The 12839-nt window shown below is 37.3% G+C and overlaps 1 protein-coding gene across 10 annotated transcripts in view; it reads left to right on the top strand.

The window, feature by feature from the left end:
• The window catches only part of Dlg2 (discs large MAGUK scaffold protein 2), a 1899378-nt gene that overhangs the window by 566466 nt on the left and 1320073 nt on the right, over positions 1-12839 (top strand). The window contains exon 1 of one of the 10 annotated variants that reach the window (XM_051148930.1): positions 50-383. The exons of the other annotated variants lie outside the window; for them this stretch is intronic. Within the exon in view, the coding sequence (XP_051004887.1) occupies positions 342-383 (42 nt within the window). The 5' untranslated portion in view covers positions 50-341. Of the gene's footprint in view, positions 1-49; positions 384-12839 lie in introns of those variants that run through there. 10 annotated transcript variants of the gene reach the window in all.

The following is a 12839-nucleotide window of genomic DNA, read 5'->3' on the forward strand; positions in this document are numbered from 1 at the left end:
CCTGGGTGAGCTCATTCCGCCCCCCTCCCGCACCCCCCCCCCCCGTGATTTAAAATGCTAGAAGGAAAAGCAACTGAGGTTCTAACTTTCGGATGCTGAATCCTCGGCTAATTGAAATTACTGGGCACAATGCTATATATAGCCAATGAAGAGATTCTGAGCTCTCACTCAGTGCCTTCAAGACATGTCGTTTTGTAGTCAGAGGAAACAGGGATCAATGCATTTTCAAACTGACAGAGGGAACGGATGCTCCTTAGCAGCACATGCCCAGGATCGTGTGTGTGGGGCTTGCGCTGTGTTGAGAAGCTGATCACCGGCCCATATGCCCCTTATTTACTGCAATGTTCTTTGCATGTTATTGTGCACTCCGGACTAACGTGAAGGTAAGAGGAGGCGAGACGGCAACTGGGCACGATGTACATGTTGAACCAGCTGCAAAAAATGTCTACCTTGTGTAGCGCCAGGACTTTTCAGATGGCCGGCTGAGCAGGCAGATTATTACAGGTGGTTGCTAAGGCTTTGTTTTATTGTTCCTTGCAGCCTCCCTGGGGGAGCGTGTCGGAACGCTGTTGTGAAGTGACCTTCAGGTTTAACTGTTTGTAATTCAGGTTCACGCTCACACTTGGGAGAGGGGGGAGAGGGAGGAGGAAAAGATGAGGATTATTTCGGTAGGCCAGCACCAAGAAATCAGAGGAGGTAACAAGCTATGGATCACGCTGTAAATTTAGGATTTAGTCTTTCCGTTTGAAAGTGCTGTAAACTGCCCGTGTTCCTGCAGTTTCATTGTTCTAGGAGCTCCAGGCTTTGAATGTAGCGGCTGGAATAACATTAGGATGTGATCTATGTGGTACCCGAACATCCTGTGTGTTGAAACGAGGATGATGAGCATCGGGAATTTGGTGATATTAATCACACAGATTCTCAGATCAGGGTGGGCTGCTGGTTTAGGCTGCCGGGGTGCTGCTGCCCCCGATGCTGTCACCTCGCTGACATTCACTTGCTGCAGCTAATAGGCTCCAAAGTTGAGCTCAAGTTTTGGAGATTTAGCCCTTGTCAAGGAGCGAGGACGTTGTTATTGTAAAGGTTAATCTGACGCTATTCATTCAGCTCTGAGCCCGAGAGAACAGCTGTGGAATTCCACTTGCATAATTTAAGTGAATCTGCATCCTGGATTAACCTGCCCCCCCCCCCCCTTGAGTTTGTATTTCTTATTGAAGCAGGTCCAAAAAGAAGTGATCGTCTTTGAGGGAGAAAAAATTACGAGACAGTTTAAGACCTAAATTAGGACTTTTGAAAAAAAAAAAAAGTCAATGTGAAGTGTTTTCCATTTTATTTTACTAGAAGAGTGTTTTAATGTGTCTAGGTACTAAAGTTTCATTTTGTGTGTTTATAAGTTTTATTGAGAGCTCCCTGCTGCTGTTCACTTTTGTAAATCTTCTTGCTTTTCATTTGAACTTCAAACAGGTAGTATTTATATTTTGATGGTTGGCCAGATATCTCTCCACTGCAGCTGGGAAGCCTTCTGTACTGAGGAAATGGAGTTCTATAGATTTTGCTTTTTAGTACTTTAAGAATTTGCTTCTGAAGTGGAAATGATGGGATCAATAAACTTCTTGATAGGTTTAAGAGAATGTGCATATATACAAACACTAATGGGGTTATTCTCGTACTTTCTTCTATTTCAAATTATGATCGGTTCCTTGCTTTGTAAAGTGGGCGAGCCCTTATCTTCTCTCTTCTTTTTCAAAAAATAAAACGCTTCCTTCAGAAGAAGCGTGACAACTCACACTATGGAACACTTATTTTCGTAACTCATTGTTGCATTTAAGGAAGTGCCAGAAAGCCTGCTGCAGGTGTCCTCTCTGGGGAAGCCCCTTCCTTTCGTAGCTTATAACAGTTGTCTGGATAGTTGTAGATTGAAATTTGTCTCATTTCAACTCATAAGCAAAGAAGAGATTTTTTTTTTCCTAATGATTTCTTACCTGAACCTGGATGACCTTTGGATAATAAATCCTTAATACCTTGGGTAACCTATGTTGAGTTCTGATACCTTCTGACACAATCAGCAGAAACAAAGACCATGTGTGTTCCTCCTATCTGCAACATATATGAACTTCCTTGCTTATGAGTAAATTAATTTCATTTTGAGTGTGTGTACACATTTCTAATAATTGGCTGTTGAATTTTATAATTTATAATTTTATTTCCTATTCTTCTCTTCTGAGATAGCAAGATTTGTAAAAGAGTTTCAAATGTGGTCTTCATCTGGTTTTTTACTACATTGCATACAATAAATTCTTACCTAATGCTTTTAGAGTTAGTTTTATTTTTATGCTTTAATATAATTGCTTTTCATTCCATTACATTTAGCGCCACTTATCTGCCTGTCTCCAAAAAAAAGCCTTAGTTATGGTATATATATTATTTCTCATGTCTGACAGAATTCAATGTGATATTTGTTATACTGACCCAAAACTTCAAGGTGGTTCTAATGTAAGGGTTAGAAATATCTCTTGTGAAATTTATTTTTAATGCAAAATACAATATTAATATCATCTTTTATTTTCAAATCATTATTTGAAAAAGTTGATGTTTAAAAAAATTATACCCTGAAAGATTTTTATAGGGATGATGTCTTTTAATATACTTTAAATGTTTTCACATCACAATCAAATAACAGTAAAGCTGAACCACTAGTATGCAACACACACACACATACACACACACACACACACACACACACACACACACACAGACACCTGCCCACTCATAAGAAGGTAACTTGAGGGTCACCATTATTCAGTCAGCCTTTAAATGACAGGTATGTTTTGTGCACTGTGCTGAAGTCTTAGATGCTAAGATTAATTGAAAATAACTATTGCTGTTAGAAGACTTCTACTGTAAGACAAGACACAGACAAATAGAACAATGAGTGATTTGAAATATGATGGGACTTTTAAAGGACTTTGATGAAGGGCATTTCTGTAACTGAAAAAATAAAATAAAATAAACACAGGACAAGCCAGTTGCAATGGCCAAGAGAGATTTCACTGTGAAGTCACCTCTGACTTGCAACTTGACAGCTAATAGAAATTTGCCAGCCATCCTGCTGAGAGTAAGGCATGATGGGTAGAAGGAGCATGTAGCTAACACGAATAGAACCCTGTGGGGAGCTGTAAGCAGTTGGGAGTGGATATCTTATGGGGTGTTTCAGGGCTGAACAGTAGCTAATTGAAGTGATGAGCAAGCATCACCCCATAACTGAAAACTGTGTTACTTTACCATCTCTTTTCTGGAATATGTCTTTATACAAAAGGAAAAGGAAAAAAAAAGCCTTCCAATCAAGAGTATTATTTATGTTTTCTTGATCCCTTTAAGTTGCTAAAGGGATAAGGATGCATATCCTGCTGGCTTGGGTTTCATTTTAACTTTTCTTTTTTTCTTTCCTTCTTCTTCTTCTTCTTCTTCTTCTTCTTCTTCTTCTTCTTCTTCTTCTTCTTCTTCTTCTTCTTTTACAGAAAATAATTAGAACAATTTATTTGATTGTAGTCACACAAAATGAAGTAATGTCATCATTATGTGGATGTGTCGCTCCTCTTTGACTAGACGACACGGGCAGCTTGTTGGATCAGATAGCCACACCGTTTTGTCCATTAAAACAGCTCTATTTTTTTTAAAGTAAAGGTCCCAATGATTATTTTCTAAACGATCTCACATTCTCCATGTCAAGATTTTCCTGCTTGCGCAACTGCTGTAAGTGTGATCCTATACACACCTACCAGCTACCACACTCTAAGACAGGAATGCCGAGTCAGAACAACATCACATGTAGGGAACCTAGGGAGAGAGAGGAAACACCCCACGATGACTGGGAAGCTCAAGTCTCTTGAGTTTTGACCCCTGAAACCCATCTACTCCCTACGTGCAAGAACATGCTCCTTCATTTTGTTAATTCCTCATATGTGACACAAGAACATTTTAGAAAGCAGTGTTGACAAATTAATTTTAGAACGTGATTTTTGAAGATTCCAGGAAAATGCATTTGAGTCTATCTTTCTCACTCATGGGGTAGTTTGAGGATATTTTTAAACTATCTGAAGCTTAGGATTTTATTTGTTATAGGAATGCTACTAACTATTATAAGAATGGCGTGGACTGGTGAGATGGGCCAGTGGGCAACAACCGCACTGCTAGAATATGGGCCTCTTTTGGAATCTTCAACACCTGTGTAAGAGCTAGATATATTGTGTCCCTCTCTCTTACAGGGAGATGGGAGGCTGAGGTAGGAGAATACACACAAACTGGTAGGCCAGCTAGCCAGACGTACACAATAGAAGAACCACAGAGATCCATCTTTTAACAGAAGTAGGCAAAAATCTGTAACTGAAAAAATAAAATAAACACAGGACAAGCCAGTTGTAATGGCCAAGAGAGATTTCACTGTGAAGTCACCTCTGACTTGCAACTTGACAGCTAATAGAAATTTGCCAGCGATCCTGCTGAGAGTAAGGCATGAGGGGTAGTTACCAGGTAGAAGGCAAAAATCAACCCCAGAAGTTGCTCACTAATATTCACACGTCCTCTGCAGGATGCACACATGCACACTAATGTGCATGCACACAAGAATGGTGCATGGCATATGAAGGCTATAAAAAGCTCTTTGACTATAGTAAGAATTCAGTCAACCAAGTCATGATTGGTAAACAGTACACCAAATAACATTAAGATGTTTGTTAAAAAATTACAAGAATCAAGTACAATGTTTAGAAATCTCCAGTTAATGAGACATATGTTATGATTTAATATTCCTTCTCCTACCACTATTGCCATCACAATCAAATAACATACACATATACTAAACTATAATCTGCCCTGTGGAAGCTGAGACAGTAGAGCTTGGTTGTTATTACATTTTATTGTATAAGCACAAAAAGAACCAAATAAAAAGTAGCAAACACGTGCCAAAAGTATGTATTGAGGTAATCGTAGACTTTTAACAAATTCACTTCAGTTCTTCTTGATTTTATATATATATATATACACATGACAATGATATCATAAAGGTTAGATTCAAATATTGTCTAAGCACCACAAAGTGTCTGCAACCAGTCATCATTTACTCTCCCGAATCCATACAATTTGGTTGTGAGACTAAGTTGAAGAAATCAATAATTCCTTCACTAAATAATAATAATCACACTGAAACAACTTATTGAATATCTGCCTCAACACTCTAGAATCCAGACATTTGTCGTACTCTGTTCTCCCAACTTTTTCTTTTGCCATACTTCGTGCCATTTCTTTTTTCTTCCTTTTTTTTCTTTTCTTTTGTCTCTGAGATTTTTCTAAAATAGTTTCCTGCAATTGGCTTTCTTCTCGGATTAATACATATGCTTATCTAAAGTCTGTCTTTACTCTTAGAACTTGTAGGGGGAATCTACATTCCAAGAAATTGAACCTAATACATATTAGTTTCTCTGAGTTCTTCTTTAAATATTAAATACAATTTGTCCTTCATTCATGTAGTAATACATTTTAAAAGGATGCGTGTGTGTGTTTGCACATGTGCATGTGCATATGGGCTCACACAGACACACAGACACACACAGACACACAAATGCACGCATGCACGTGCACGTGTGAACAAAGGTGCCCATGGGATTCAGAAGAGAGTCTGAGATTCCCTGGAGCTAAAATTGTAGGCACTTATGAGCTTCATACATGTATCCTCAGCACCAAGCTGGTCCTCTGCAGCAATAGAACATACAACTTACTGCTGATGCCTCACTCCAGGCCCCATTGTAACACGTCTTAGATTGTTTCATGTCACTTATAATAAGATCTTATGCTTGTAGCTAATTTTGCTGATGTTTAGGGATTTTTTAAGCATTTTGAAGATAGGAACTGCATATTATTGTCTTCATTAAGAAATACCTTCTTTAGAAATTTAAATACGAAGGGTGGTTCAAAAGGAAAAGGTTTGAAACCCTGCCTCTTTGTGTTGATGACACCTACTCTCCACCACATCCTCTGATGCATTGCACATATTGATGCTTTGAATAAACACTTTGCTTTTTGTAGTCAGGGTTTGTAGGATCATGAATCAGAATGTGTGGACAGTTTGTGTAACACCTACGGCTCATAGGTGTCGTGAGACTATGGCTCATGACAAACTCAGAGGTGGTTCCTGTCAGGGTTCCAACTGAATAATTGTCGCCTTCATGATGGCAGTATGCACTAGAACCTCACTAGACTCTTATGTTGCAGCTAACTGTGAACCTCCTTAGTGTATTGGGTCTACAAAACATAAGCTGACTTGATGTGTTGATTTATAACTTTTAATGAAATCTTGCAACTCAAAAATATTAAATCCACACACTTAACAAAGAATTCATGATATAATGAACAGCAAAAGTAGCTACCATTTGTCAGGCTCATGGACTATCCTCAAATTGTGAACACGCACTATATAATGTTAATGCTATTATTTTATAGATAAAGTTTATGTTTTTCTTATTTAACTGAAATTTATTTAAGGAACAAAATAATTTGCCTAATGCTACAGCTCTTAATTGCCAGAGAAGCCAGCTTTAATCCAGGTCTATTGCTCTATAAACTCTATGAAACAGCAGCCTTACTATACCGACCATGTAGTCATGCCTGGATACCCGAAGGGTAACAACTGCTGTGTCCCAGACATCTCAACTATTGTTAAAACAAAACACGCAGTGAAAATGGATGTGTTTTTATGCTTCTTTTTCCCCTTTAGCATTCTTTCTAAGTTCAAGCATCAGACTTTCCTTTACACCCTCAATTCATTTACTTAACAACATTGTATAATAAACATTTGTTATGGTTCATCCCCTGAACTAGGTGTATGAAATAAAGGGCAGAGAATTAGGCAAACAATAATCCCTTCCCTTGGAATTGTCATAGCAGTAAATAGGAAATAGAACAGTTAAGTAAAATACATATAGTATAAACATAAGTACTGAGGAAGGAGAAATATATATATGAATATGTATATTTTCATAGTGTTCATGTGACTAGGAAGAGAAGTCCAAGTGAGTAAATCACACAAGACTTCATAGATCAAGCGTCTGTTAGTCAAATGGGTAATCAGTGATTTTCAATGGAAGATTTAAGGATTAAGTCATTTGACAATGATACAAGCCACTGTGTGCAACACAAACTTTCAGGCATGAAGTCTCAGAGTAAAGAGACAACTTAGAAGTCCTCATGATTGTTCAAGGGAGAGGTGCGTATCCAAGAGATTGGAGTATGTTGCTCAGGCCTGTATAGAATTATGTTTGAGGTTTTTATCATCATTGATTTTGCAGCCCTGACAATCACATTCTCCTTAGATATAGAGACCTAGCTCTCAGTTATTATGAGTATTATTTAGAAACAAATCTTAGTTACTTAGAATTTTTATACTTTTAAATCCTCCCAACTTTCAGGAAAGTAGTTCAGCTAATACTAAACTCATCAGTATAGTCAAGCCTTTTGGTTTCACATCTTTCAAATATCTGGAGATGCCTTTCTAGTTCCTGCCTAAGTCTGCTGTGAGTTACTTCAGAGCAAGAACCATGTATCCTTGTGTTTATATTCTTACTGATACTTAATGTATATTTTTTAGATAGGGGATGATGAATGAATTCCATTCATTCACATTACAGGACCTATTTTATAGAGTGCCTCTTTAGTGTTATAGCACATAGGAACAGCTGTACAGCAAGGAGAATAGATTCCTTACTCAATGAATATTTTCTCTGCTAAAAAGAAATCAGTGTGTTTGTAATGAGAGTATCCATTCAGGATTAGAATCTGTAAGGAAATATCCTTGGAATCTAGAAGTGGCACTTGTCCTAGGGCAAGCTTACTGTCAGGTGTGGTGACACATGTCTACAATCTCAGTACTAGGGAGGCTGAGGAGTGAGACATGATGACTATGGGTGTCAATCTGAGTTACCGAGCAAGACCTTATCCCAGGAACAGCAACAGCAAAACTTAAGAAACACTGCCTATATGTCCAGAATCAAAGGACAGGTCAACACATGTTTTAGGGGAAAAAAATGATCACTAGTTCCCTAAGAAATGCATGGACTCATAATTTTTTCCATTTGTTTTTAGAGTAACACATGGTAAGAAAAAAATTAAAATTGTAATTGTTGTTTGTGGGATGAGTTTTCACACTCTTACAGAAACTGGCTTGGAACTCATTGTATGACCTGGGCTGGCCTTAAACTGATAGCAGTTCCCCTGCCTCAGTATCTTAGATACTGAGAATACAGGAAGGAGCTACCACAGTGACTTTAAAATTGCAACTTAACCTAAGCTTCAAAAAGCAGTACTTGCCTTTACAAAGTTATGCATACTGATGCAGTCTGTTCTATTTTTAACTTTAAAGGTTTGTTTATAATGTTGCTCAAGATTAACTAGAAGTATTATAATCAGGCATACAGTGGCAGAAATGCAATGCACACTGACCCTTTTAAAACGTATTCCTTCATTTACCTTTCTTAATGAGTTTGAGAAGAGCGAGATAGATCATGGCTCACAATTTGAAAGACATGTTCTTTGTCTTAAGAGGCATACAATCTCTGTTATGAGCATGAAAATCAAAAGATGCTTGAATTACACAAGTCAGCCAACACTAAGTAAAATATGTGTGAGCATGGAGGGCTGGAGAGATGGCTCAGCCATTAAAGGCTAGGCTCACAACCAAAAATGTGTGAACTGTAAAACAAGGTCAGAATTTAAAGTGAACAGGGGAAACAGCTTTCTTTATAAAGGAAGTAAGGCAAATATTACTGTGAGTGCACTTGGAGAAAAAAAAAACTAAGGCCATAGGGTATGTAGTACACTCAGGAGGGAGGAAGGCAGCCTTCTGCAGCCCTTCTCTGAACGTTGTAGTAGCTAAAAAAGACTTACATACACTGCACCTTTGTTGGGTGTTTTTTGATGATCTTTTAAAACCAATCCTTCAGATTCATTTTAAAAAGAAAACTGATCCCTCAGTTTTCTTTTTCTTTTTTAAAATTATGTATGTATGTATGTATGTATGTATGTATGTATGTATGTATGTATGTTTGTATGCATGTATTTTTGGTTTTTCATGACACGGTTTCTCTGTGTAGCGATGGTTGTCTTAGAACTCATTCTGTGGGAGAGGCTGGCCTTGAACTCACAGAGATCCTCTTGCTTCTGCCTCCTGAGTGCTGGGATTAAATGTGTATGCCACTACAATTCAGGAAGGAAGCAGTTTTAAAAATGGGTCAGTATACTTGATATATCTCAAGTATTTTTAGACTGTGAAAGGATATTTGCTCATTAGAGACATTATATAAAGTATAGAAATGCCAAAGAATTCTACTTCTTATAACCTTGCTACTCAGAGCAAGGTTTGTTTCATTGCTTCTCAATGTGTGTGAGCATATAAAATGTGTACATGTGCTTGAGATAAATTTATCCATAGTTTTTGTTCTTGTTATAACATATCAAGAACATTCTTGTGCCACTGATAATTATTCTTAAGCATGTTTGAGTAGGTTGCATAAAAGGGATACTTTTTTCCCCTTTTTCTTTTGAAAAGTAAATAAGCACAGGTAGTCAGGGACCGAATGCACTGTTTTTCTCCGACCATATCCTTTCAAGGGGATAGGAGGCTTTCAAGTGTAACCTTGGAATAGCTTTGAAATGAGATGCACTTTGGAAAAAATATATGGTGAATATGGGTTTCAAAAGGATCATTGCCATTGTACTTTAAACAGGGAAAAACTGTAAGCTGAATGCAAGTATGTCACTAGCTAGTCCCTAACACAGTTGCTACACCCACCACAGCCAAATAACATGCTTCACAGTGGCATTTTAAAGGTTCTTTTAACAGAATCCAGCCAGACAACCTGCTTATTATTATTATTCTCCTGGGCATTTAGAGTAGAAACATTGTAATCATTTTTACTCTACAGCCCGCATGGAGTCTAATAAATCCATAAATGCTGTTTGGCCTATCTCTGTCTTGACTCTGAATGATTCCTTCTGCGCTGTCTATTTCTCCTTTCATCCAGGAAGGTTCTCTCCCTATATTTTCTGCCATCCCAACTGGCTTCCCAGATTCCTCTTCAAATTTAACCTCCCCAAAGCAACACCACACGTACTTTTCTTCACATCCAGATATGAACTGGTCATACATTTCCTTGATAATGGAAAACCTACCATGCCTATACCATCCAAGTTCTTCACTCTCATGAGTGATTTAACCATCATTCTATCTTGTCAGGCCCCTGTCCCATGCTTGAATCCATCCAAGCCATGCTTTGCATAGAGTGATGTGAAAAAATAGGGTGTTTGGTAGGAGACCCAATTCTCCATTTACTGACTTGTCTGTGGTACTTTACATAGTAAGTCAGCTTTCTGCTATTTATGGTCTAGATGGTGTGGTTGTGAAGACAGCAGGAAACATTTATCTCATACATTGATCCAGGCTATAGACAGGCAAAGCCTTACAGATAGTATAAACTCCACCTAAAGGATGCTAACATATTTTATTCATTTTTAATTTTCTTATTAATTTATTCAGATTACAACTCAACCGTTAGCCCATCACTTGCATTCTCCCGTTCCTCCCTCCCTCCCGCTAACATAATTTAAAGAAGGCAAATGAATTTCCAACTGAAGTAGTAAGAATTGGTTTCAACATCAGTGGACATTATGCACTTGGTTGTGTAGCTGAGAGTTCCCTTGCAGCACACTCAAATACCAAGAATGTAGGCTATGTTACAACTCTTTTGTTGAAGTTGAGCTAGTAGCTATAACCCAATGTTATTCTCACAGTTAAAGGTGAATAGAGAGATGTCCCATGGTATCAGGCATTACGCATCTCCCCTACCAATACATAGCCTTAGGCAAGAAGAGAGCACCAATGATCACTTGGGATACCAACTGCAAAATCTGCCGTATTTTTTTTTTTGTTGTTGTTTTTGTTTTTTGTTTTGTTTTTAGTTTATTTTGTGGTATGGAGTGCAAGAGTGCAAGGAGATTTAATGAATTCCAAACTAATAAAGATATCTTGCCCTTTTTTTATTACTGTTTTTGTGCTGGGTAATTGTGTACATTTGACAAGGCATATATTTGGGTATTTTTTATAAAAATTTCCAAGCTAAAACATCTATTAGATTATTTGTGAAATATTAGGTAATTGATTTTGATGTATAATATTGAAACAAAAATATTTTAAACATTCCACTTACAAATTACATTGTAAAATATGGAAAAATTCAAAGCACATATTTTAAGTTTTGTAATTAGTTATACATAATTCAAATACTTTGGAAATTTTACTTGTTACTCAGATAAAATGTATAAAGAAGAAAAACTTACAAGTATATAAAATACAAATTAAAAATCTTGAAGAGATTTAATCAAGTTATAAGTTCTTTAGTGGTGACTGTGAACCCTTGCTAGATTAGGAGATAGAATAATGCTTAAGAAGTGAAGGAAAAAGCTAAAATTTAGGCTTTTAAATTTATTTTTAAATTTTAAATATTAATTTTATAAATGAGATAAGACCTGTGTTATCATTTTAACAATGAAAAATGCCCCAAAATTACCTTAAAATATTTCCATGGCTTTTATTGGGTGTTGAATAGGATGTAGATTTGAGTGGGTGGAGAATTAGGGATGGTCTGAGAAGACCTGTGGGAGAGGAAACTGTAATCAGAATATATTATGTGAAAAATTACAATAAAAGTATAAGCAAGATAATATATATGATATTACTTAGTATATTCTAGAACACAGTAAAGTACTATTGTCATATCTCCTAATTGTTACTGTTCAATCTGATAATTCAGTGCAGTAAATGTTTACCTTTCCCCTGTATGACTCAAGGTCACAGAGACCTGTTAATTCCTTCACTAAATGAAGCATCTCCGGTATTTTTCTTTTATCACTTTGTGTTTCTAGTGCACCATTATAAATCTCTACTGTGGGGATTCACATGGCTGCTTATTTATTAGCATGAAAATTTCATAGTGTCCTCAGTTGATATGTTTTCTAAGATATAAAAGCTGAGCATCTCATACAGGCTAAGCACTGTTTTCTTTCCCATGGACAAACATTAATAAGAAAATATATCTGTATCTACAAAGAAGAATGAGTGATAGATTACAGGATTTGATTAAAATTTGAAATCTAAGCACCATTTATCTCAGGAAAATTCTGTAATAAAATATTTTAAAGGTAATTGACTAGTTTAGGAAAAAAAAAACAACACAGCAGTTAATCTAAATAGATAAGAAAAATCCAAAATTCACTGAAGGAAAAATGAGGATCTGAGAGTGCAGTAAAAAGCCCTTAGCTTCCCTCACTGGCCTGAGCATGGTTGTGGTTCAGATAAGCTAGTCAGAAGACTTGCAAGAGGACTGACACAGTGGGTGTGTCAGTCACCCACGCTGCGTGGGGGTGGGAGGCAATGATGCAGGACCATTGATCCCTAATGAGCATGCTCTGCTGACGGTCTGCTCATCCTCATTAAGGAGAGCCCATCTCCTGCCCATCTCCTTCCCCTCATTGTCTACCACAGCCAGCAAGCTGTTCCCAGTTACCTTTAGTCCATCAATCAATAACATTGACTTTTGCCAAGTGAGGTGATTCTCACCTCTTCTCTCATTATGCCCTTCTTCTGGGCTAAACAAAGCCAGGTTTCCTGGTGTGCCACAGTTCACATTACCTATAAAACAGAGATGACCAGAGGCAGAATACAGGGCAGCGGTTGAGTAGGAAAGGTGAGCAGTGACACAAAATCTCCCAGGAACATCTTAGGCAGAATATTTTTG

The sequence above is a fragment of the Acomys russatus genome, chromosome 7 (assembly GCF_903995435.1).
Source record: "Acomys russatus chromosome 7, mAcoRus1.1, whole genome shotgun sequence".
Lineage (NCBI taxonomy): Eukaryota > Metazoa > Chordata > Mammalia > Rodentia > Muridae > Acomys > Acomys russatus.